Raw genomic sequence first — 25,963 nt, forward strand, 5'->3', positions numbered from 1 at the left:
TGATCGATACTGTTCCAATTGTAGGTTGATGCAATCAATGCACTTCTGAAAGGACCAGGAATAAATAAGGCCTTCGAGGAAACCAAGCACTTTCCCATGGACCATAGTTTGCAAGGTAAAGAAATAGCTTGACTGTATTGAATAATGTGATTTCCAAGACTTCAGAGTTTACCATGAAAGCATATGTGCTATGGCCACACAGAGATCCTTAACTCTGCAGTCTACCCAGTCATGCCTTAGGCACGTACCATGTGTGACCACTGAAATTATTGAATCTCAAAGAAGTAATTTTTATGGGAAATCCTCCTGAAACACACAGAAGCCCCTTTTGTTACATTCTGCTCAATTCTTGCAGGCCTTTCTCAAGTTTCCAAATCCCCGCTTTGCTGTGAACGTATTTGAAAGGGTACAAAAAAGTAAGGATAGTCAGATTCAAGGTGAAGGAGTGCTGTGATAAGCTGATGAGGCGTTGACCACTGAACATCCAAGGCACCAAAGGTTCTACCTCAGTTTGCTTAATGATTTGCTCTGCTTTTCTTCAGTTGGATGATTGCCAGAGTAAATTCATCCTCACATAACACTTATTTTGAAAACTGATTCCCATAGAGAGCAAACAGATGATACCATATTTTCTTTTTCCTCAGGGAGTGTGATGACTTTTGTCTTGATGGTCTTTTAGGGCTCAGCATGTTTCTTTTCTGCCTGAAATACACAGGATTTTATTTTTGAAATATTTGCTGCATTTCCTTTCCCACTTGAAAGCTGAAATATTCCCTACTACTCCTGCTGTACCTCAGGTGCTGTAGGAGGTGAGAGCTCCAACCTCACACAGGCTCTAGTTTTTAGCTACAGTGGCAAGCTCCAGAACTAGAGATATTTTCCTGCTTTTTGTTTTTCTTTGACTCCAGAAATAACTCCTTTGAAGTTCTGTTACATGTACTCATCTCTATGAACACATTCACATTTGTGTAGACTTGAGGAGCATCTGTTGGCCTTTCCATTCACTGTTGGAATGAAGTGAAGAAATAACAGACGTTTCTTTTATTTTGCTTAAACAGAATCTCATTTATTAAAAGTAGATTAATTACGCTGAGAGAGTCTTTTAGTTAACTGATCACACTGAGGAGCAGACAAGCCCTGCCTACACTCAGCTGGAATCTTGGACCACAGTGTCTGTTTAATAGCTACCATAGCCACCTTTTTGTGATGGATGGACCTGGAATGCTCTTCTGGTCCTGTCCAGGATCAGTTATTTGGCATAATTTTTTTTGTTCTCTGTTTGCTTATGCACTTCATCACAAAAAATGAGGGTTTTGGCTTAACTACATAGCTAAGTCATGGAGAATAAATTTTCTACTCTATAATTAATAGTTAGCTTTCATTAGGTGAAAGAAAGCATTCTTCTCATTGTATTATGGGATGTGACAGTTGCAGCCAAAAAGTCGATCTTATTCTCTGGACCTACCCAGTACAGCTGCCTGCAGGTCATTAAAGACAGAGGAAGCAGGGCTTCCTTGTCTAGTGAGTGGGGCAGAGCTCCCTGCACTGTGCATGTCAGCCAGGCCCACAGTCCTGAAAGCACTGCAGGGGGACTGCTGATAATGGGACTATGGGAATAGTTTTTTGCCCTCTCTATTAGTTCTATTTAAGGATCTTTTGAATTCTCAGTTACTGCTATTGGTACTGCTTATCTGCTTTCGTCTGTATTCACATTATAACTCCTAAGCCATTCTTAGTTATGTGGCATTTCTTAAATGGCTACCACACTCCATGTTTTCTAGAATTTAAACAGAAGGAAGAAACCACAGTTAGGTGCCGGAATAATATTCAAGCCAGCATTCAGGAAGATCCATGGAACCTTCCACTGCGCATCAAGAACCTTGTTGACATCATACAGAAACATGTGGAAGGTCTGTAAATAAGGAAACGTTTGTTACTAGCTTCAGGGAGAAGAGATCTTAATCAAATCTAGCAGTTGATTTCATAATTGTAACTCATTTTGTAATAAGGCTGTCCCAGGCTCTAGAGAGACCAGGTAGAGCAGATTATGGTTTGCAGAGTCCTGGTGCTTTATTGTAAAAATGCACCTGTGCAGCAATTCCAAAGATCTTTTCCCCCCTTACTTTATTTCATCAGCCCATTCAGATTGATGTCAGACTGATCTATCTTCCTGTGCGTTTTAAACCCTTTTAGAAATTGAAGAGAGAGATGTTTGGTATATTCCAAACTGTAAAGTGAATGCTAATCAGATATTACAACATCCTAAACCACTGCAGTCTGGTTGAACTGAAACAGGAGATGCAACTGATGTTTACAGATCAGTGTGAAGCACTGGATAGTAATCACCTCCTTAGGGTTTCATCTGCAAATGCAATTTGTTTCCAGTAATTCATGGTAGTTAACGGATCATGTAGCCAGTAAAATTCTTTGCCATGCACTTAGTTTTTTTCAGTCATGAACATGCCTGTGCAGGTGAGGGCTATCAGAGTAAATAGACATGGCCATGCAGGTGCCAGGGATTTTGGGGAATTAGGAAACTGTTAACCAGCTGCAATCACATCTACCTTGGTATTATGTTGACTACAACATTGCTTTTCTTCACTGTTTCAGATGGGAAGAATCAGCTTCTTTTGGCCTTGTTAAAATGCACAGGTAAGGGGTTTTAATTTTTTACGAAACAACTTACCCAAGAAGTCCCTAAGACCGTGTTTTTTAACCAAAAAAACCTACCCAAGAATTCCCTAAGACGGGGTTTTTCTGTCTTCATTTTTTCCTTTGTACAACCCTCCTTCTCAGATGGAAGAGAATCCCTCCTTCCCTTTACGCTTCCTGCTGTGGTGAGAACATGCAGCAAAAATTAGATCTATTGCACAACTTTTTTGAGCCCATGGACTCTGTCATCATTCCAAACAGAGCACACACAAACCTACTTTGTTGGCAGTGAGAAGGAAGATGTGTGTATTCATGACTTCTTTATGCTTCTCTCCCCTTCTCTGACAGATACTGAGCTACAACTGAGACGTGATTCCATCTTTTGTCAGTCTCTTGTGGCTGCTGTTTGCACCTTTTCAGAGCAGTTACTGGCTGCTCTCAACTATCGTTACAACAACAATGGGGAGTATGAAGAGAGCAGCAGAGATGCTAGCAGAAAATGGCTGGAACAGATAGCAGCCACTGGAGTTTTACTGAACTACCAGTCTCTTCTCTCCCCCACTGTGGTAAGAATAAGAATTGTGGTATCCTCGAGTCTGCTTATGTTTGCCTGTGTGATTCTCTGCCACAGCCAGAGCTGTTGAACCTCTTACCTGCATTCCAGCAGCATATTCAGACTCTCACTACAGCAAACTCTGGAGATTTCCACAGCTGACAACCAAGTGCCATATTCCTTATCTAGCCATATTCACCTCTGCACAAATGCTGGACCCATTGTCACACTAGAACACTATAGAAAACAGTCAGCCTTCATATCTGGAGTAATGCTACTGCATTTAGAGAGCCTTTAGTGCCCAGCTGTTGATGGCATGAGTGTCCTCTGCCATCCCCTGGTGAGGACACGCATCTCCCAAACGGGTGAGGAAGTTCTGAGTATTGCAGGAGTTCAGACAAACAGAGTTCAGTCTCTCTCTGTGGTGAGAAGTCTGTGGTGCTGGGGCTTGAGGCACCAGGTCTAAGGAGAGGAGCCATGCTTGCATGGTTAATTTCCACCTAATGAACAGATGAGCCACAGGAGATCAGCTGCTGAAACCCTAAAAATGCTAAGAAAAGAGACGCATAAGACAGACAAGTAGTCCTTATATTATAGAGAAGGGAGGTTTTTTCCCTCTGCTTTGTAGACATTGTAGATTGAGTGTGGAGATTTTTTATAAAATACAGTCCAAACTATCTATGTGTGTAACTGCTATTTGTTTGCATTGCATAGAAGGCATCAGTATTTATTTTGCAGTAACTGGTAAGCTGTTCTTCACATTTGTGAAGTTTGGAGAAAGAGATCCTTTCAAACTTACTCTGTTTTTAACCCTCTCTACTCCGTGAATCACATCAAATGACGTCTTAGCAAAGGGTGGTTGGAGTTGTATCACAGAGTTAAAAAGCTGTTTGTAATTTCCTAGCTGGGATGGAGCTAATGGAAGGCTCTGCACTCTACTTTAAGTGTGTCCTGAACCGAAACATGCCCAAAACAACAGTACCTTCCTGTCACTCATCTTCTGGCAGATAATAACCTATTTGTATCTGTTGCCTTGCCCTACAGAAGGAGGAGCGCACCATGCTGGAAGACATCCAGGTTACTCTGGCTGAACTAGACAAAGTTGCCTTTTTTTTCAAGCAGCTGGATGAAAGTCTTGTAGCAAGTGAGTATTCCCTGTTTCTTTGAGGCACTTTTTTTTTTTTTTTGGTATGTTCTATGAACTAATATCCTCTATGATTGTAAATCTAAGAGACCATATCACACCTGGAGAGCACTGGGCAGCTTCTCTGAGGCACTGCTGTATTCCCTCAGCTTCCCAGGCAAGCACAGAGCCCCTAAAGCAGGACTGACACGATGGAATGGTGGTGCATGTTCTGTGCTGTGTAGCTGTGGCCTGTGCCATTGTGCCTCATCTCTCTGATTGTGGGCAGGGGGAGGAGACATGACAGAGAATTAGCACCACGCTCGCTGTGGTGAATTCCCAGCTTTTCAGTGTCCAGTGTCTTACCCTGCCAGATCTCTCTCTTCATGTCTACTGCATATGAAATGCCATGAAACAACATGGGATTCTAATTATTGACCATATTTACTGTATTTGGATCAAACATCATACTAGGTCACACTATGATCTTTTAAGTATAAGATTTCAGAGCCTGCATTCTCTCCATAAAGGCTCTCCCTTATTCACCTTATGGTGATGTGATGTGTCATTAGATAATTTAACAAACTCAAATAGCAATGGTTTCACAATTCTTCTGCTGTGGTAAATCAGCAGGTGTTTTGTCTTTATTTCTCCAGATACTCATGTCATCTACCACATCGAAGGAAGTCGTCAGGCCTTGAAGGTTATCTTTTATCTTGACAGCTACTACTTCTCCAAACTGCCTGCTCGGTTTCAGAATGGGGGAACCTTGAAACTGCACACAGTGCTCTTTACAAAAGGTGTCTATAAAAAGCTTTCTTGAGAAAAATAAGCTAACCTCTGATTTTGAAAGATGTCATTTAAAAAATGACCATGAAGCTTTTAAAAAAGCAGCTGAGACCTGCAGACTCACTTAGGAAGCAGATATTTCTATTTTAGGAAGCCCTGGGGGAGTGCTAGACTTTAGAATTAGACACAGTCATGAGAACCAGATGTGCTTGTTTGGGGTTTTTTAATGCCTCAGCCATAGAGACATTGTACTGGACTACATGGATAGTTTGATCTAGTGTAGGATCAAGAGATGTGCCCAGGCTACAGAGAAGTGTTTTAAAAAGGAAACACCGTGACAGAATCATCTGAGCTAGAAATCGACTCGATAAGCAAATATTCACACCAAAATACAGCACAGGAAATTTCTTTGAAGGGAGCACCAATGGGGAGTAATTGCTGTCAGACAGAACTGCTTCCTGTGAAACTCATCTCTGTGATGCTACCACTGTACTCCCATACTGGGAAAAGCATGAAATTTATAGACTGACAGAATCAGACTTGACATGATCCAACAGTCATCTGCTGAGCAATGAGGTGATACAGAGATAAATAAATGAATTTAAAAAGACACTAATAACATAGCTTTATTAAAGTGTTTTCTTCTTCAGCTCTGGAGAGTACAGAGGGGCAATCACAACCAGCTGGTTCATCTTTAGAAGAATTCCCACAGCAAATTAATGGTGTTTCACTCGAAAAAGTGCAGCAATACTACCGTAAACTCAGGTATTTTGTACTTCTGCTTTGCCTTAAAAGACATTGAAAATTGAAAGAGCACTCCTTATTAAGGGCCTTAAAATTTAATAAAAAAGATGTGCCATTCCGGATGAGGTTTTTGTACAAATAGGATTTTTGGAGATCCTCATTGTGTGGGAAACTTAGTAATTTTTTCCCAATAGATTAGCCCATTCAGAAGGAATGCAGATTTGACCTCAGAATTTTGTGCAGAGCTAGAATTATATTGTTCTTAATGGGGATTTGGAATATGTTAGCACAGGCTCTGTAAATTACTGCAATCTCAATGGTTCAATTAAGAAGCAGATCTTCAAGTGCAAGATTTTTAGCACAGCCTTATCAGCTGTTTTATACAAGATAGTATACATATATGTGCTTGAAGTGGGACAAACCCAACTAATGTAGTACCTACTGGCCTTTTTGCAGGACATTTTACCTAGAAAGATCCAACTTGCCCACTGATTCCAATACTACTGCAGTGAAGATTGACCAGGTATTGTTTCTGCACTTATTTCTGCAACAAATTCTCTCATGGAAGTATTATTTCAACTTCTCTAAAATTCCAGTTGTGGGAAACCTGTATGGCAGATATATACAAACACAAACAGCATTTTAAAATATTCCCGACCTTGAAGGGGGGGATCTGAATTTCTCTGAAGCTTGGATACAGTTCTTTTGTTGAGAAGAAAATGTTCAGAACCTGGGTAGACACAAACCCCCTTCACTGCAGCACTAAGGAGACTCTGTGTGGCCCTGCCTGCCCTTGCCAAACACGGTGTCTGATGCCAGACAGAATGGGCTCATTTTTCTATCCCACAGATGCATGAAAACGAACAAGTGTTCAATTTGCTATTTGTTACACTTTGTTCGCTATGTACACTTTGTTGCAGAGAAATCAAGAAAATGCTGCTGCCCAGCATCTCACATGTAGGCAGTCAGTCTGATGGGGGCAGGTGATGTGGATATATGCATGCAAAGCATTGAAATGCTACTGCAGGGAACATCTTTGCAATTGTAATACACATTGTAAACAATCTATGTGATTTGTGATATAAATTGTCCCAAGCATAAGTAATTTTATTTTGCCACTTCCAAAGTTCATAAATATTGTAAATAGTTGTTACTGTGAGGCAGTCACGCTTGTCTAGAATATTGTGCTTAGACAATAGTATAAAGACTTGTAAATGTCTCTATAGCTAGGTGTTAATATGCTGTGGATTGTTTTTGTATTGCTTTGTTTAGCTTATTCGCCCTATCAATGCAATGGACGAGCTTTGCAGGCTGCTGAAGTCTTTCATTAGTACTAAGCCAATGCAGTCAGGATGTTCCAGCAATGCCTCGTCAGGAGCTGGCCTGCTGCCCATATCCTCTGAGCTCTGCTACCGGCTGGGGGCCTGTCAGATCACCATGTGCGCCACTGGCATGCACAGGTGGGTGAGGGTTAAGCCTGTGTGCTACTTCTGGGAGGGCAGCTCCTGTCCTTCCTAGAGATGCCATCCTATTCAAAGCAAAATAAGGAAAATTTTAAGAGAATGTAATAAGGATCTAAATCTGCTGCCATCTTTACTTAGGATGGGTTGTAACTTTTAATACTTTTGTTAGTAAGTAGTATTGCCACAAAATTTTGTGTTTCTGTGCCTCATCCAATGCAACTAACCAAGTGATCTCGTTGCACAGAAGTTGTAGTCAGCATTGTCTTCAGTTGCACACTGAAAATGTAGGAAGTTGCTCAAAAATAGCTTTAGAATCTTGGTGTGTGCACACGTTGATTTTGAAACACACCCCTATTCTGCCAGTGTCTCAAAAGTAAAGATTAATTTGTGAATCCCTTTAAAATAAAGCAATTCAGAAGAGCAGTGACACACAGCCTTGTAGTAATGATGCTGGAGACTCAAATAGTTGCAATATTCAGGTGCAGCAAGATGAGGTCATTTAATAGTTTTGTATGTTAAAAAATCTAAAAAAGTAAATAAAAGTAAAAAGCTAATGGAAGCAATAGTTAACACGTAAGTGTTCGGCACATTTATACTTTCTAAGCCTATTTGTATTTTCTGAGCTGTGGTCTGTGGTTTCCTGACTCTCGTTCCCCTGTTCAGGAGCACTCTGAGCGTGTCCCTGGAGCAAGCAGCCATTCTGGCCCGCAGCCATGGACTCCTGCCCAAGTGCATCATGCAAGCCACAGACATCATGCGAAAGCAGGTGATGTTTGCACGTGTCTGCTGCGCGCCACCGCTGTCCAGTGATGGTGCAAGCACCAGGTTATTGTGCTGTGGCACTTTGTGCACTGCAAACCTACAAACTCCTACTAATGGCTCAATAGCTACACCTGTGTGTGAGAGAAACAAGTTAACTTTTACATGTACAGCTTCTACAGCAATTCAAACCTATGCCTCAGTGTGTACTGTGTGTGCCTTTACAGAAAAGAGAGAATGTGCAGAGTATTTGAGGCAATTTCTGTACAGAAAAAACCCAAGTCTCAATCATAGTGTTAAAATAGCAGAAATTACCTAGTGCTAGACAGCAGTGCTTGTAAAGTAGTTTGGGACTAATTTATCTTTTAGGTAAACATAGGTGATAATTGTATCCACCCAACGGATTCCAAATATTTTAGAAGTAGTTAATGGATTCTCAAATAGGAACCACACTCCCATTATAATATTTTTTCCTAACGATCATTTGCTTTATCAATACTGTTGGTACCATAAATTCTCTGTTTCTACAGGGACCAAGGGTTGAAATCTCTGCCAAGAATCTGAAAGTGATGGACCAAATGCCACAGCATGCACCTCGGTAGGTTATTATGTATTATACATTTTCTTTGAGTGCTAATTTTGTTTCTGTAAAACTTGTGGAGTTCCTGCTATAACCAAAGATGATCTTAGTAGCAATACTGGAAAAAAAGAAAAAAAAATAAATTCTTTTTTCTCCCTGTACTAAATTAAGTACACACTATAGATTAATCACCTTTGATGCTTAGAATTTACAGATCATCAGATTCAAGGATTTCTGCATTTTCTGAATCAAACATAGCTGATCTTTTTTGGACTGTTTCTAGGAGTCGGCAAAGCTAGTGATGGTCAGTCGTCTCTGGAATGTTTAGAAAGAAAAATTCTTGAACAGCAAATTTAACTGCAGATATGCAAAGATAATACAGTAGTGTACTTAGAAGAATCTGATGGTTTAGTTCTGGAAGAGCAGGTTCAAGAGCAAGCACTTCCAGACAGAGTAAGCACTCAGTAGTGCAGCCCTACGGAACCTCAGGTGCCCAGGGTTCTCTATGGGTTTGTCTAGAAGGCAGCTTTGAGAAGTGCTGTGCACTTGTGAATCCCACTGCATCTAACGGGGTGTTCACATTTCTCTACAAGAGAATAATAATTTACTTTTAAGTAAAGTATCTTTGGTCAGTTTCTTCCAATTTCACCTCTCAGAGAGAAAAGAATGTTCTTTAGTAACTGTAAGACAGCATTTTCCCACAATGGCAGTAACAATTTGTCATGGTTTAGATGACGATACATACAGAATCTGTCTGTACAAATACCAGAGAAACTTCTGTTTCTGCTGTTGTTCATGGCATTTTTTACATGAAGGCAAAACAATTCTGGCACCAGAAAAGGTCCAGCATCTGGCATCAGCATCAGAAAGGTCCAGCAAAGTCTGTGTCGTATCTTCAGACAGAACAAATGTGTTTGCTAGTGCCTGAGTCCTCCAAAGAGCACATTGGTTCAGTGTTAAGAAAACATCCTTAAACACTGATATCTTATCTTATCTTATTATCATTAAGACTTCTGAGTTAGTCTATATTAACCCTTCTTTTAATTTTTCTTTTTTTCTCTCCTATCCACTCCTCAAAATGTTTATAGAAAATTATTTTAAACTTTAGAGACACTGGCGATGCTCCCTCTAACAGTCTTGGTTCATTAACTCAGAGACATTAAAAAGAGTAGAATTTTGCATTTAGAGCCTTATCCTTCTGTTAAATTTTAATCGCTATTTCAAAAATAAATAAAACAATGGTGTTGGCTCCTGTACCATGGCCTGGGTGCCATCCATCAGTGTTTTGGCAGTGCAGTTATTTTGCCTATTAATGGCCACACATTACTTTGGCTCCATTGATATGGCCATAACCATATTGCCTTCAAAAAGAAACATTTTTAAAAACAAATCACAAGATCAGGCATTTTTTTCTTTTGAATATGCTCTAAATCACAGTGAAAAATTCCAGAACTATTTACTTGGATTATTTCAGGGCAAAAAAGCTCAGATATGTGCGTTCCTACTGGGTTCCATCATAATGCAAAACAAAACTGAGCAAAGTTAAAAGGACATCTGGTGAATTAACTCCCAGGATTATATTACTTAGTACAAATCTGTAATAGCTGTCTTGAAAGAGAAGTTATAAAAGACTTGAGTTTATTCTGGTGTAAATAAGAAAAAGCCAAGTAAAAGCTCACAAAAACATACATGAATGACAAGTCAACATGTGCTTAGTGGTCAACACGTGTTTAACCACTATTCTCAATTTGTTAATCTTGTGAGTCAAAAATTTCTCTGAGAAGATGATTATTAATTTTAAGATTTGTTCAAGCATGTCAACAAGCAGATATGTTCTTTTATGTGTTTGGTATCCCAGCCTGTATGACAGGGAGAACTTTTTAGTTCAGGAAAAATGCTGAACTGGGTTTAAAATCAAAAGAAATAGAAAAAGAGAGAAGGGACTGTTGAAAAACCAAATTGAATCAAGATTAAGAGGAAGTGATGGAGAGTCTCAAATAATATTGTAAACAATGCTTGTAAATACTTTAGTTAACAAATGGTTAGTGGCACTTCTAAACTTGCAGTTAGTAAATTAACAATAGCAGTATGCCTGATACATCATTCCCACTAAAGCTGGCAGAGTAACAAAGAAGCTGCCAGCCTTGTATGTGAGTCCGGTAGCTCTGTCATTGTCCCCGTGATCTCTAATCCCTCCTCTTCCTCTGCACTAAAGGCTCTACCGGTTGTGCCAGCCGCCTGCCGAAGGGGATGTGTAGGAGCAAGCGGCCCCTCTGGGAAGGGAAGCAGCAGAGAGCGCTCGGCTCCGAGGAGCCCTGGCCCCGCCGGCGCTGCCGTGCTCGGGGGAGAGCAGCCGGAACCTGCTCTGAACTCCCGGGGCCGTGCAGGATCCGTGCATTCCCTCGACTTCAAATTCTTGAAACAAACACCACAGACAAGAATGGATGCTGCTGCCATCCAGATGCCTGGAAAATGACCATTATGCTTCAAGAAAGCACAATTCTCCTGGTGACTTGTTTGTGCAACCACCAGAAAGTGGTGGACTTCAAGATACAGCTTGGTTCAGAAAATCCCACTGGACACCCCTCTCTCTCCCTGTACTGCCCCTGGCACCCCTTTGACTGCCAGCAGGTTTTGGTCAACGCCCTTTAGTGGTAGTTTCATAAATCCCACTTTTTCATCATCTGACCTGCACTTGAGCAAAGAATAACACAATCTATGGTTTATTCAAATAGGAACATAAAGGATTTCTTCTGGAGTAATTTTCTACTTCAGCCCAGTGAGATAATCTCTCTATGCTGCAGAGTATACATTCCGTAATACTTCTTATCATTACTTCATTTTACTTACTGTAGCTTTCAGTTTTTTTATTAACTCTTTTTACTAATGCCCTGTGATTATATACTCTGGAATCAGTGCTAATGAAGAGGAGGATAGGATTTTTACTAAAACTTTACAAAGAAAAAATACAGTCTGATAATCTGATTATTTCAACAGATGTAGTTTTTAAAACAGGTCAGAGGAACTATACTTATTTATGTGGAGTGGAATAATATGTGTTTTCAATCATGTTATTATATGTACAAGATGAAAATAAAAATTATATTGTTTAAAATGGGACCAATATAATGGCAGTTACACAGCTACTCCCAGTTTACTGAAAAAAATCTACATTATTTAAAATCTTCAATATTTAAGTAGTCTTTAATACAGTTATTAAGATGTATTAGGGGTGCTTTTAAGTTAAAAGAAAAAAGGAATCATGTATATAATGTTCTTTATTTTTACTTGTTGGAAAAATTGTTCTCCATTCTGTCAGTATTACCTTAAGCACTGTAGTTTTTTCCAAGTTACTGGCTGAAACTAATCAAAGCATGTCAGCAGTCTCAGGACAGAAATAATGTTCTTTTGGAGTGAGTGCCTTAACATGACCAGCCCTCCCTAACATGGCAGGTGTACAAGAAACTCCCCATTCCTGTTCCTCCACAGCCTCTTTTAAACCAGCTCCCAGTCAAGGAGCCCAGGAGCGCTTTGCAGTAATGTATATTTTAGAAAATAAAGGTTTGGGGGTTTTATTTGTGTTGTTTGTTTTTTAGTGGGCTTAATTTTATTTTGTTAACACCCAGAGCAACTCAAAAACTAATGGATGTTTTCATTTGGACATGAAGGCCTCTCTAATTTTTCTAATCTTCTGTTGAACACAAAACTGTTTATGGCAAATTAGGAGATACAGTTTGTTCTGAATTTCATTTCTTAATTTTTTTAATATGTGTTTTCTTCTCTCACAGACTGAAATTATTTTGGGGAAGGAACTTATTTTTTATTTTCTCTTTTTATTTTTTATTTCTCTTTTCTTTATTTCTCTTTTTTATTTCCTCTGATCTGCAGTAATGTGTTGCAGGGAACTAGGACAGCCTATGGCCTGCCAGCTTTGGCATACAGGTTTGGTACTGGGTGTCCATTCTGGACTGCAACCAGAGGAGCAGATCTCTGTTTCAATGCACTTTTTGTTAATTTTGGAAAAGTTACTCTTACCATTTTCTTTTTGAAGAAAAAATGGATGTTTCTTCTCTGAATCCAGAATTTCAAATGTACTTAGTACTGTAAGAACCATAGGAACCCCACCCCATGGGTTCTTTTTTACTTTGCCCCGAAGTAAAAAAGGACCCGTGGGGTGGGTCCTGCCTGGGTCCCCATCAGTTGTGCTCTGCAGAATGGCCTGGGCAAGATCCTGGCCCATGCCTGCAGCCTTTGCACCATGACAGATGCAGAGAAGGGTGTCCAAGGGCATTTACACTGTGCACTGGTTTACACTGAAATGTATGTGTTATTCTCACTTAAAACTTGAGAGACATTTTTATTATTAAAAGTATGTTTATATTATAAGGAAAGAAGGTTGATCTCATTTTCTGTTATACCCGTTAGTTCCTTTGCCTTGCATTCTGTTGAGCAGTTTCAAGTTCTGATATGCTTGTACGGCATGGGGGGCAGTCAGAAGTTTAGTGATACGGGGAAAGCTGGGTTTGATTTCAGCTCAAACTGACAGTGTAGAGCTGAACTCTTCCTGTTTGTGCAGTCCCCTAAAGCTGTGGGGGAGACCACAGACTCCTGTTAAGGCAGAAAATAAAAACTGGTTTGATGATGTAAAATTGTGGCGTTTGAACCAGTTCTGGGAACTAACAGGTTCAAGTGGAAAAAGAGGAGGGCAATGCAGGAACCAACTTGCAAGCAAAGAGAGATTAGGTCTGCAGAATTTCCAGGGCTAAAAGTGAAGAATCAGGCCTGGCACAACAGAACAAGTGCAGATTTTGTAGATTTGGAACATCTCATACAGTGGAAGTGTGGAAAATGTGGAAAACAGTCAAGATGGAGAACATGGGAGCTATGGCAGCTTGATGATGAGGTGGGTATGGTTGGGTGGAATTCCTTGTGAATGTGTCTCATAACTGAGTTTGCTGAACATTATCATTAGCCCCTGAAGCACATGTATTGGCAGGCTGGGGTGATGCTGATTTGAGAGACACTAATCTTGCAAAGGATCTCGGTACACATACACAACAACGCTGAAGGACTTTGAACAGACTGAAATTAGTGGGATTAGATTTTTCCACACAAATATTAGTTCATGCTGTTGAAGATTGAATAAAATATTTTGTTATATTTCTTGTTAATTGATAATAAAAGGACCATGTCATAGAGTTTGTCACAAGATGACACAGAGGCAATTTGATAGAATCATGAAAGCTCAAGCATGGACTAGGAAACAGGTGGTCAGTTATGATGGAGAAGTAGTCAGGCCTCTCTGCTTTGTTCAAATAATTAAGTGAAAATGCAGTAGCTAGGTATTGAAGAAAACAGATGGTTTATAAGAAAATAATAATGAGAAAGGTAAAGACAGTTCAAACTGAACATAAATACAGCCTTAAGGAGAAAAAGTGATCAGGGCTAGATATTGGCTGAAAGTTTTCCTTCCATCAGGCTTTGACAAAAAAAGAAATAACTTGTGCGAAGATGTTGTGAGGGCTGAAGCAGCGCCTAGTGCAGCAGAAGAGCGTGCAAGCTGTCTTCAGTCCTAAGATGGGTTCTCTGAGGAGCTGAAAGGTGAGAGAGGTGAAATTGGTAAGTGTAACACATGTAGGCTGACTGTATGTAGTCAACATGCAGCACACTCCCTTAGGTGAAGTCCTGGTCACCCTTGAGTTTACAGAGCATATGATTTGAGTGAGCAAAATTGAGCAATTGAATTAGCTGCAGAAAAAAGTAGTAAAACCCATGAGTAACATTAGTCACTTATTGCACATGATCCTTATAATAATCTCATTGGGGCTTAAGATCTACTATCAAAAAAATTACTGATATATTAAGGCAGCTTTTCTTAACATATCCTATAGAACCAGTCAGCCATTGGGTTTAATTCTTACAAGTTACATATCAAAAAGTTCGTTCTTTACCAAAGGAATTTACATCCAAAAATCTGTCCCGATTTTGGAGGGTGTTGTAACTCTCCCAGTTCCTAACAAGGGAAGTTAGCAGGTACAGAGGGTCTAGACAGAAAACCTCCAAAAACAACCAGCCCTACTGTTCTAAGGCTCTGGGTCCTGGATCAAATCCTGAACAGATTGCTCAGACTCTCTGTCCATTTCAAACTGGATTACAAAAAATGCAATAAACCTCCTGATTCTTACCCTTCTAAAGGGTAGTGCTCGAAAGTGTTCTCTCTCCTGTTCCAGCATGTCTCAATAAAGCTGTTTCTTTGCTTTAGGACACACTTTCTTCAGCTCTCTCACCCACTGGCAGCAGTGAAAGCAGAGAGCAGAGCCTCTGGCTGGTGCAAAGAGAAGAGAGTTACCACAATTTTTCCAGTCATCCTGGAGAAGCCAAACTGCTGCTAAATAGAGTTGCTTCCACTGAGCTGCCAAAGCTCCCTTGGAGCTCTTAAACAGCCCTTTCTGGTTGTCATGATTCACTGTTTGAAAAATACTTCTCCTTGCCAAAATAATGACTCATTTTTTAAAATGTCAATTAATGCCTTGCAGAGTCTGCAAAAAAGGTGTGTTTTTAAATGAATTAGGATTAAATTGGTAATTAATGTTTGAATCAGTGATTATTTTCTTGATCCTGCTTAAAATTAAATTTAGTTATAAGCACTTTGAAGGCAATGCAGAAAGCTGCATTACTGTTTAACCAGCTTTAAATTACTTACATAATTACTTACATGAGTGACAGTCTTATCTTGAGATAATTAAAAATAATTAGTATGGCTTTATCACAGTTTTAATGTGCAAAAATGAAATTCATATTATTAGAGGTGCTTGAGTACTGGGGTTTTTCATGGAATTTATCTGCAAATTATCGCATGAAAGTTAATGTGGCCATCAGTTCTGTTTTATTTTTCAGGGAACTTATTATACTTTTTGGAAATAATAAGCAATTTTAGAGCTGGTACAACACATGGTGTGTCTTGCTGCAAGAAATGACAAACCTTGAGCCTTATTTCTGCTGCCTGCTTGGGTGAAGTTTCAATAAATTCAGTGGAATCAGTGTTATGGAGTTGATTGCAAACCAGCAACAACCAACAGGTTTGAACAGATAATGCAAATGCAACAGAAGTTTTCAACTTTTTAAGCAGTAGTTTAAAACTATGAAGTAGGGAGGTATTTCACCTCTGTATGGATGAGAAATGAGAACAAGATGTTATTCTAACTGAAATGACTGCATTAAAATTGCACTGAAATTCTTGAGTGACAAGAAACAAAGTAGTTTTCACTCTGGGTGGGTGTGATCTGCACTACACTGCTCACATCTCTCTTGGGATTTGCCAGGACTTGTTCATCAATGATCTGACAAAAGGGATAAGTGGTGTGGTGAGAAAAAAAAATTATAAAATGTCATTTAGGATAACAAAATCCAAAGGCAATTGAAAAAAGCTGCAAAAGAATGTTGCAGTAATGAGTGTCTGAAATTATTTAATGGCAATAAAATGAACTATCAGCAACTGCAGAGTATGGGTCACACAAAATAAATCATTAGGCACTGGAGGTACAAAATCAGGTTTTAAATTTGATACTCAGGCTTTGGAAAATCTTTCAGACCATTCCCTGGAATCTTTAGTTCAGCACTTTGTGACAACCTAAAAGCAATTAGAATTGTTAGGAATAGAAAAGAAACCATAGCTGAATACCTTATTAATTCCATGGTGCCTCTGAGTCTTCAACACTACGAGAATTATTATTGGTTTAGGCATGAAACACTTTTGAATCGCCTTGAGAATCTGCACACAAGACTATGTCCATATTGTATGTCTTGTGCGTGCCACACAAGAAGGCTTTTAGCAGCACAGAAACAACTTCCTATCATGGCAGTGTAGGCATTGGCTGACCTCTTAACAACCTGTACTTCAAATTTAGCAATTTTTCCTCCTAACTTTCCTCTCTGTGTGTACCCTAGAAAGGTTCTTGATGAGAAGCTCTGGATTTCTCCCTTCATCAAGTGAGTTTCCTTTAGTTTGGTTTTTTATAACCATTAAAAAATGTTGAGAATACTGTTTAGAATTTGCCTTAATAGCTGAGATCAGACTCATCCGAGTCTGGTCTCAAAGTGATGAAGAAAACCCATAGGAAACCACATATTAGTAGTTAAGTTTTATTCATGAATACTCATTAATTTGAGAAATACATTAAATCTCATGGAAATATCTGCGTAAGCAGCAGTAAGTAAAACCCCTGCTGGTTTCAACAGCCTTTTTCAGACATAAAATCAGGCAGGAGAAAAGATTTTATGACAAGTTGCCATGGTTTACAAAACCACAGTCCCATTTACTATGTCTCTATTTGATAAAGGCTCTAGGAAACTTTCCTATTTGCAATTAGTAATGTAATTAAAGCTACAATTTTAGCATACCTGTGCATTAATAATCCATAGAAACTACCTCAGCTGTGCATTTACTGGCTGATAAACAGCCTTATCCCTCTGTGTGTGGAGAAATTAAACACAGAGAAGGTAAATTACCATGTCAAGATAGAAAAGGAGAGAATGAGAATCATCTTTTCCTCAGATGGAAACTTCTTCTGCTGGGCCAAGCCAGTCTTTCAGAAGGTTGCTTGTGATCAGCAGACAGTCAATGCAAGGCTTTTCTCCTCCCAGAATAACCAAATACTAGGTAATGATTAAAGTTGTATAAAGTGTTTACCACAGTCAGAAATCTGCTTCGGGATTCATGTTTAAGGAAAGAGTGCACTCTTCCAAATAATTAGATGTGCCCTCTTCCGTGTTAGATGTGAATCTGAAATTTCCATTGTCGGATTCTAAAAAATGGCAGGGGCTGCAGAATTAAAACTAAAAAATCCCTTTCAAAAAAAGAAATCTCCACTATCACTTTACAATTATGCTGCCTGTATCTACAGCTGAAAGGACATTGAGAACAGTAGCCCAGGTTTGCAATGCTGCCTGGTGTAGTTGGATCCCCTAAAGGGAGAAAATAAGTTAATATTCAGTTAGCTCCACTGGGGTAATTTGGATGTTTTTGTCAGCAGGACATTTCAAAACCCATCCAGGTATACATAGCCATAAAATAATGAGCTTTCCAAAAGATACATATAGCACTCAGCTGTGTATGTAAGGATTCATCAGCCCCTGTAGTGATGGCACAGATTAGTTGGGTGCACTGCCCTGAACTGGTTCTCCTGGTGCTGTCCTTTACTGCAGTCGAATGACACTCAAACAAGCAAAGTTGCTTCTTGCCCCTGAAAGCCAGAAGAAATGCAGGGAGTCACTCCTAGGCTCTCTCTTTCTCCAAATGAATTTTCCCACTTATTAATATAATAATGAGTAATAAGCAAATGAGTAATAAGCAAATACAGCCTAAGCAGTATTGTTTTCAGAAAGCAATTTTTGATCAATACAACTGAATGAACACTATTAAGGGTGATTATTAAAAATTAATTTCACTGTTTATATCTTTTTCTTGTTATGTCCTTCCCATGATTTTTTGCATAATATGACTCCAGAAATATTACTCTGTTGTTCATCTGGACAGGACACAGGTGATGAACTGCTAGAGAGACTTCTCATAACTACCCTCAAAAGTGTTAAATCTCATCAGTTTTAGACAGACCATAAAAATCTTCAAACATATTAAGAGCTTTCATGTGTGTCCCAAAACTGATACACACAGTAAACTGCAATCTCTTTAAAACAAAACTCCTCAAGACAGATTTCAAAGACAGGACAACTTTCCCCTTTTTACACCAGTATGGCCTGAATATATTCAGAGTGCTATCACCTGTAGTGGAAGCTGCTTCTGGTAGTTGCTGAAAGAGGAAGTCTTTTCCATACACTTCAATTACATTAAAGTGGCAGGGGTTTGGGGTTGTCTAACTATTCAGTTATTGACTAGGCTGTAGACAGGATTTGTTTCTCAATTCAACCTTATATTCCATTACATCCACTACAGTTAGCACTCAGATGGATTGCATTTTGGAAGATTAACTAAAAGTCAGATGGTAAGGCTATGTGCACAATTCTCTCTCTGAGCAATCTCTTACAGTTCATCAGCTCTTGTAATGAAAAAAACTGAGGAAGATAACATTCTCTGAAAGAGCAGATTGAGAAGGATTTTAATAATCTGATTTTTTTTCCTCTTTTCCACAAAACAGTGGAGAGCATGGGACAGCCAAAGGGAAGACTGAGATATTCTTTGTTTCATTTCCTGACTGAAAACACCTAAGAAATGATTGCTTCACAAAACCACGTCAGGATGCATTTTTTCCCCTGGCATTTAAGCCAGCTTCTTCACAGGAGGAATCATCACTTGATATTAAAATTAAAATCACCACTAAAAGATCAACAGCTAACCCTGCAGATGAATCTCATCAACAGGAACTAAGAAACTTTTAGCTAATTTTTTTAATAATACATCTCTATTGAAAGCAGTAGAAGTATAGGCAGTGTAAGGGGAAGGAGATTTTGTTTCCCTTTATTCAGATCACCCTATATACAGCTGGTACAGTCCTGCAATAAGCGCTACAGCATGATTTAATGGGGGATGCTATAGAACAAAGATGAAAATATGCCAGATCGTAAAAATAATAATTTATTTTCTTTTTTTTCTATTTATAGTTTCTTCTCAATGTTCTGTCTTAAATGGAAGATATTTTTTTAATAAATTACTCTTTGCAGAGCCACAAAACTTCAGCAGTTTAGATATAGGACACCCGTGCGATTGATACATCTGGCAACATGGAAAGCCTTCTCTCTTATTTAGTCTTTCCCTCGACAGAACTTCTACAGAAACCAACAGATTCCCCTTTGTTTAATTTAGTGCCCTGAAAATATCTTTCTTTTATTCTAGATGCTGCTTGGCACAGCAGTCACGTATACTTAACTGTAAGGTCAAACTGGGGGCTTGCCTGAGAGCGTGGCTGTACCCGGATCAGATTTGGGGCTGCCACTGAAGGGAAGGGCTCCGGCGCTGTAGCTCCGGTGTGTCCCGGGCCAGATCTGGCACTCATCCCACTTCTCTGTGAACTGCTTCAGCTTGCTAACTCAGCAGCAATCTCTTCATTCTTTTGGTGTCATGCTTTCTGCTCAGTTAGCAAGCTGAATCAGCTCACAGCAGGGTCCAGCAAATCACCACAAGGTGCAGGAGCAAAGCAGGGAGTGCAGAGCAGGAGAAGCACTCTCTCCTCCTCTCAGTACTGTGTTCTTCATGGGTGGAACTTCACTCTGAGATACCTCAGGAAAACCCAGAACTCACCTTTCTGGAACTCTGGACACAGACATACACCTAAGTAAAAGTAAAGAGCTTCCTGATGGCCCGTTGAGGGCTAGAGCCACAAGCACTGTCATTACTGTGAAGGAGACTGCAGGCAGCCAGGCTGTGACCATTGCCAGGGCTTATCACAATCCCTCCCTGGTGCAGCTCGGGACCCTCCAGCTGAACAAACAGCTCATGTCAGTACTCTCATCTGCTTCAGTGCAAATTTGGAGGGCTCCTTTTATCTCTCCCTCCTTGAATGCTGTTTGGTAAACACAGGCAGACTTTGTCACAAGCTGACAGCGAACAGACGGGGAACACACCCTGTCAGCCTGTCTGCACCTCCTCCAAAGGCATACTGAAAACTGCTGGTAACATCCATTATCTTTTGCATAGTGATCACAGCCATCAGTTTTAAACCTCAGGGAGGGAAAGCTGAAAGGAGACAAGGAAATGAGGGGGTTCAGCTAGATGAAGGACCCTGTGAAAAGATTATAATGATTCCTTTATTTCAGCAGAAGGGAACACTTTGGAGCCTACTGCACATGATGGCTCTGTACTGTTAAGACATCTAGAAAAGTGTAGGCTTAACAGTAACCCTGAAGGTTTCTGGTTTTAAACATGAAAACTTAAGAGGAAAATCATTCCTAGTGTTCACTGGTTTCTGTCCTTTGGCTAAGAGCAGCAGGCATTGCAGGAGATAATAGGAAAACAGGTGCAATCTCGCACTGACTCACAGCTCAGCAAGACTGGGAAGTGTTTTTTTGAGGTGAGTTTAATGATCAGTTACCACTTTAGAAGTGAAATCTTTTGCAACTTCCATTATTGATAAGGCCAGAGAGAATTCCTTTGTTAGTGGTACTATATCAGATCAGAATACATTTTCAGATGCTATCAGTGAACCAGAAAGCAGCAAGAGGATTTCACAGGGAAAGAATAATCTTATGAGTCTCTGAAATGAGTGCCCTGCTGGCCTGCTGAATGTGGGTAAAATCCATGATTAAATCTGCCACCATTCCTACTTTGCTGTCTGCTGTTGTTGGACTTTATATCAAAGACAGGTCAAAGTCATAATCGGAATTCTTCTTGTATGTCTACTAAAGATAATTAAAAAGCCCCAAAACTTACCAGGGTCAGGTTTGATTTCTTCTGAATTATTTCCTGGTGAGAAGACTTTTACAATTATCTGTTCTGATGCATGGGGGTTTTTGGAACATTTGGCTAATACATATGATACAGACGTATGCATATTTGGGGCATAACAAAATGCTCAGATAATTTGTTTACTAGAAACAGTTAATGGGATAAGCGGAAGCCTACTGAGTATGAGAAAGAATGCCATAGAATAAGCTCTACTCTTTAAGAAGCAAAAAGATGAAAACCATTATGCACAAAATCCTTTATCCTGAATGTCCCACAGACTACATGGTGAGTAAAAAAAAACCTATTGTCCTTCATTGTATATATGAATTGGAACCAGGAATAAAAAAAAATTAGATTAAAGGTTGCTCCTAATCTTGTTGAGAAGTGGTGTCAGCTTCTGGCCAAATTTTTTCTTCCATGCAGCCGACTGGGAAAGCTGTGGAATTAGAGCACAAAGGATGTGAACAAATACAATGAATCTAAATGTTAAATGGCTGCAAACCCCATGTCTCATTCTTTAAGAACATTCTTGTTCTTGTAATACACAAGCCAAAGTCTCAAAACACTGTACTGGTACTTCCCATCTCTACCCCCTTACCCATCAGTCTTTTCCAGACCCACAAGGTACAATGCATACTGACTTTCGAAGTGCAACCTTTATATAGCAGTAGCTGGCAGATTCACTCTGAAGTGGCCATACTCAAGTGGGTTTTTTAATCTACTTCTGGCTAAGAACTCAGAGGTCACAATGAAGGCAAGTTATTAGAAGATAAAAATTAGGAAATGCTCAATCCAAACCAGTATTTGGGTTAATAAATATTTAAGCTGACTTAAATATAAGTTAGAATTTTCTGATGAAGAAAGATCACAGACAATGCAATCGTACTGAAGCTTATGTTTTTAAGGAGAGACATAAAGGTCTTATGGAAACAATTGTTCCTAATAAATTAAAGGAAATCGTTTTGTCTCTTCACATGCAGTCACGGCTGTATTTCTATTTCTTAAATAGCCAGGAAAGCATAGGGCATTTATTGGCACTGTATGACTAATTAACAGGACTGACGGCATCCAGCTGTGCCTTTAGCCGTTCACTCCAACAGATTTTTATGCTCTTGACCTGTGCTGATATGGCCACTTCGGGAAGCAAAACTGAAAGTACAGACTGAATTTGTGTGGATCTGTAACAAAAAGGAGTGCTGTTGATCCGTAAGGGTATTTTTAAAGAAGTCTAAGGCATTGTCTAAGGAAATAGCACTTAAATTGTCCCGCTTTTATAGCACAAATAATGGATTTATCTCCATTTACGTATTACACCAATGATGGAACAAATGTACAAATTTAAGTAGTCAGGACCTGTTGGACCAGACAGCCAACCTACAATGAATTAAGTGCTCCCTTTTCCTCTGAATGCTCAGATAAATAAATAACTGGTATAATAGTCATGGAATGACCTGCACCAAACCCATAGGGATCCCCACTGAAAATCTCTGCTTCCACAGAGTGGGACAATGGTACAGCTCATGAGTGGGTGGAAGGATTTTATTATTCTCTGTTACTTGACCAGGAGATGGCAGTGATTCCCTCTGCAGAAATAAGAAAGCTCCAAAAAAGACACAGAACTGCATTTAGGAGTAGCAGACAGGGAAAGACATGCAGAAAACAGCCTGCTTGACCTCAGAGAAAAAAATCACATTGCAGATAGCAGAGGGAATACAGCTAAGCTGCTTTTCTTGTTTCTGCGACCATCTTTACTATTTCTTTAGTGTCTAAAAGAAAGAAAAATTCTTGGAGACGCACAGCTCCCAGAGCTTTTGGTTTGGTATTAGTTTGAGCACTATATTTCAAGACAACCAGCAAATTTATAACTGTCAGTCAGCAGGTGTATGTTAATGTTACTTGTATTTTACTATTATTTGTGCAAATATGCTCAGAAGCTTGTACATTAGAAAGAACCTGAAAAAGCAGGAGAGATGACCTTCCCCCCAGGCTCCTCCACAGAGAAACGCTGGTGCCAGTGCTGTGACTCAGAACCGGCAGCTTCTCAGCACTGCTCCCTGCCACTGCCCCTTTGTGCTGTGTCCATCTTCCCCCTCGCACCTTCCTGGCTCCCACCATTGTCCCTAGAGCACATCCTGGGCATGTTCTGTAAATCCTCCCCGCCTCAGGCTTGGTCCACACTGACAGCATCACTCCTGAGCTGCCCAGGGAGGCTGTAGGTGCCCAGAGACCAGAAGTGCCCAAGGCCAGACTGGATGGGTTTTGGAGCAACCTGGGCTAGCAGAAGGTGTCCTTGCTCATGGCAGGGAGAGTGTTGGAACTGGACCCCTTACAACCCATAGCATTCTGTAGAAAAAAAACTTGCTTTCCTAAAGAAGTAGTAGGAATTGTGTGGCTGTGTAAACTCTTACTCTCTGGCCTGCAAAATGTCTATACACAAAAACAAATGCTTTTGAAACAGTTTATTTCCTTAATTTTGCTGAAGTTCTAGAAATACTCTACAGAGGGAATATCCAGGCCAGACTGCTGAAAAATATAGTGAATTTGGTGTGGTTCTTAAAAGATATTAATGCTAACCACATTTCAAAAGCATATTTATCCTGGAAGTATGAAAGTTCTAAATTTATTAGATTACTATGACAGATCCAGTTGGGATTTGTGTGATGCTGCCTCATTAATCTCAATTCAAAAGAAATTTCCAGAGTCTAACCAAGAGTCTGGCAGAATAAGTGGAGTAATATAATTTGCCCATTCAAAGAGTTAACACTACAAAAGTCATGATGAACATTCCTAGCAAACAGCTCACAGAAGCTCCCATGAGAGAATTTTTTTACATCAAATATTCATTACATCACTGTAAATATACACCACAAGTTAGTCCACAATGTTATGTCAATGAAAGAAAGGGCATGGGTCTTCCTGTAAATCATGTCATGTGGCTTTTAAAAGACTTCTGCAGGAAAAATTATGTAAGGGCTGTTGGAATAGGGCTTTCTCTGCATCTTTGTCATTTGCCTTTCAAAAGGTACGTGTGATGGTTTCTGTGGTCTGTCTGAACCACTTAACTGCTGTCATCTGCATCCCACAGAAAAAATATTTATCACCATCTCGTCAGTCTTAACTCTTCCTACCCAGCATTTAAGCTGGGTAGAAACTCCTCCTCAAGCTGTCTTTTTGCAGGCTGGCATTGACTACTTCCACACCATGCAATCCTCCATCCTCCAGGCAGATATAGTCCAGTCCCTTGGAGGTTATGAGTGTACTCTAGGCTCACACTGAAGCTCTGCAGACAGAACACTGCAAGTTCAATAGCTTTATGTTGGATCACACTGTGGCAAGAAGGCGTTTTGCAAATAAATGTAGGCATACTCTCTGTGGGATCTAAGCAAGCTGGCTAACTTTATTTCAAGCCAAGAAGCTGAAAAGTCACATTAACACAGCCTGGAGCATTGTGGAGCAAATTCACCTCACCCACAGGCTGGAGGACAGAGATTGCCTTTCAAGGAAAAATTCTTGTGCATCTACAAAAACTAGTCCAGTTTCAGCTAGGTGTGGATGCAGCCAGTCTCCACCGAGTCCATTGGCTTAAAAGAAATTGCACTTATGTTTTGGTAATTATTGTAGTCTATGCCTAAGGAGAGCAGCGACTTCTCTTTCAGATGTAATAGGTGAATGAAAAGCATCCTTTAGTCTCTTAGTGGCTAGAAAATATATGCCAACACCAGGTACCACAGTGTATGTCACTTGGATGGAAGCACACTGCCATGGCATGAAGGAAAACAACATGGAAGAGGTTAGCATTATTTCTCCATTAAGCTTTTACCATCCTGTCTCATAACAGTCCAAAGAGAGAAATGACAGACTTTGCATTAATATGTATTTGTTTTATAGTGTTCTGTCATATACATATGAAAAATTCTTACTTTTAAACATTACTGCACTATTTGAGCAAGAGAAAAGGTGAAGCTTTTTGTCCCACTAGCCAGTATTTATTCACAAAGTTTGCTTTTTAGTAAGTTTCTTTAAACTTACTAAAGTAAGTTTAGTAAGTTTCTTTAAACCAAACTGAATTAAATTGTGCTCTGGGCCTGTCATTTTCCAGTATTTTGTAATCTATTAGTTAACAGGCATAATCTCCTTTTTCGTTTGCCCTTTATAAAAGCTAGGCCTTTACAATTTTGGCCAGATACTTGCTGTCTACTTCCTTGATCCTAGTTAGAAATCATATTTGCATCAGCTATATATTCTCAAAAGTTTAAGACAAATACGATCAAACCCCACTAGGGTCAGTGAGTCGGTTTCAAACCTACGTCAGGACATCTAGTCTTGAAAATGAACCTCTTATGTTATCCAGTAAAATGACATTCACTTCAATTCACCCAAAAATTATGGCCCACAGTGTACAATAGAGCATGGATTTCCTCACATCTGGAAATCAGAATCATACTCACACTCAACATCAATTTCCTTCCATCCTAACTTTCAGCTAATGTCATTCTGGCCTGAGTGCTGGTATCAGCAGATGTGCTGCCTTGCTTAGCCATTGCAGCTTTTTCCAAATGGCTTCTAATCTTGTTGGTTGTCAGGCTGCAGGGTAGGAAGAATCTGTCAATACACACAGCTCCAGCTTCCTAAATCCCTCTGTAATTCTCATTCCAGTCAATGTCAGAGTAATTGCAGTTTCGTATGATCAATGTCCTAGTCCAAGTACAGTTCCCTATCTTCATAAATATTTCCTGATCTGCCCTGGGAGATCTGTAATTGTTTTCTGTTATACTTGTTTTACCATTTCAGTCTTTAGCCTCAAGTTCAAGGTGTCTCTTAGCTGCCATTCATGTGAATGCTATTCTGTTTTCAGCATAATTTCCTTCCTCATTCAGACTGTCATATCTCCTCCTCTGTTCTC

General features: G+C 39.7%; 1 protein-coding gene and 1 long non-coding RNA gene across 3 annotated transcripts in view; one reads left to right on the forward strand and one right to left on the reverse strand.

Moving 5' to 3' along the window:
- The window catches only part of PREX1 (phosphatidylinositol-3,4,5-trisphosphate dependent Rac exchange factor 1), a 120,431-nt gene extending 106,559 nt beyond the window's left edge, over positions 1 to 13,872 (forward strand). For both annotated transcript variants that reach the window (XM_066561756.1, XM_066561757.1), the window contains exons 29-40: positions 25 to 115; positions 1,782 to 1,910; positions 2,611 to 2,652; positions 3,001 to 3,218; positions 4,250 to 4,349; positions 4,985 to 5,128; positions 5,768 to 5,882; positions 6,318 to 6,384; positions 7,134 to 7,321; positions 7,988 to 8,090; positions 8,614 to 8,681; positions 10,879 to 13,872. In XM_066561756.1, coding sequence (XP_066417853.1) covers positions 25 to 115; positions 1,782 to 1,910; positions 2,611 to 2,652; positions 3,001 to 3,218; positions 4,250 to 4,349; positions 4,985 to 5,128; positions 5,768 to 5,882; positions 6,318 to 6,384; positions 7,134 to 7,321; positions 7,988 to 8,090; positions 8,614 to 8,681; positions 10,879 to 10,921 — 1,308 coding nt within the window. In that variant the 3' untranslated portion in view covers positions 10,922 to 13,872. The remainder of the gene's footprint in view (positions 1 to 24; positions 116 to 1,781; positions 1,911 to 2,610; positions 2,653 to 3,000; positions 3,219 to 4,249; positions 4,350 to 4,984; positions 5,129 to 5,767; positions 5,883 to 6,317; positions 6,385 to 7,133; positions 7,322 to 7,987; positions 8,091 to 8,613; positions 8,682 to 10,878) is intronic.
- A 2,917-nt stretch (positions 13,873 to 16,789) lies between these two features.
- The window catches only part of LOC136564026 (uncharacterized), a 46,564-nt gene continuing 37,390 nt past the window's right edge, over positions 16,790 to 25,963 (reverse strand). The window contains exons 3-4 of the long non-coding RNA XR_010784673.1: positions 21,046 to 21,496; positions 16,790 to 17,905 (exon numbers count right to left, since the gene is read on the reverse strand). This is a non-coding gene — a long non-coding RNA (uncharacterized lncRNA). The remainder of the gene's footprint in view (positions 17,906 to 21,045; positions 21,497 to 25,963) is intronic.

The sequence above is a fragment of the Molothrus aeneus genome, chromosome 17 (assembly GCF_037042795.1).
Source record: "Molothrus aeneus isolate 106 chromosome 17, BPBGC_Maene_1.0, whole genome shotgun sequence".
Taxonomy (NCBI): domain Eukaryota; kingdom Metazoa; phylum Chordata; class Aves; order Passeriformes; family Icteridae; genus Molothrus; species Molothrus aeneus.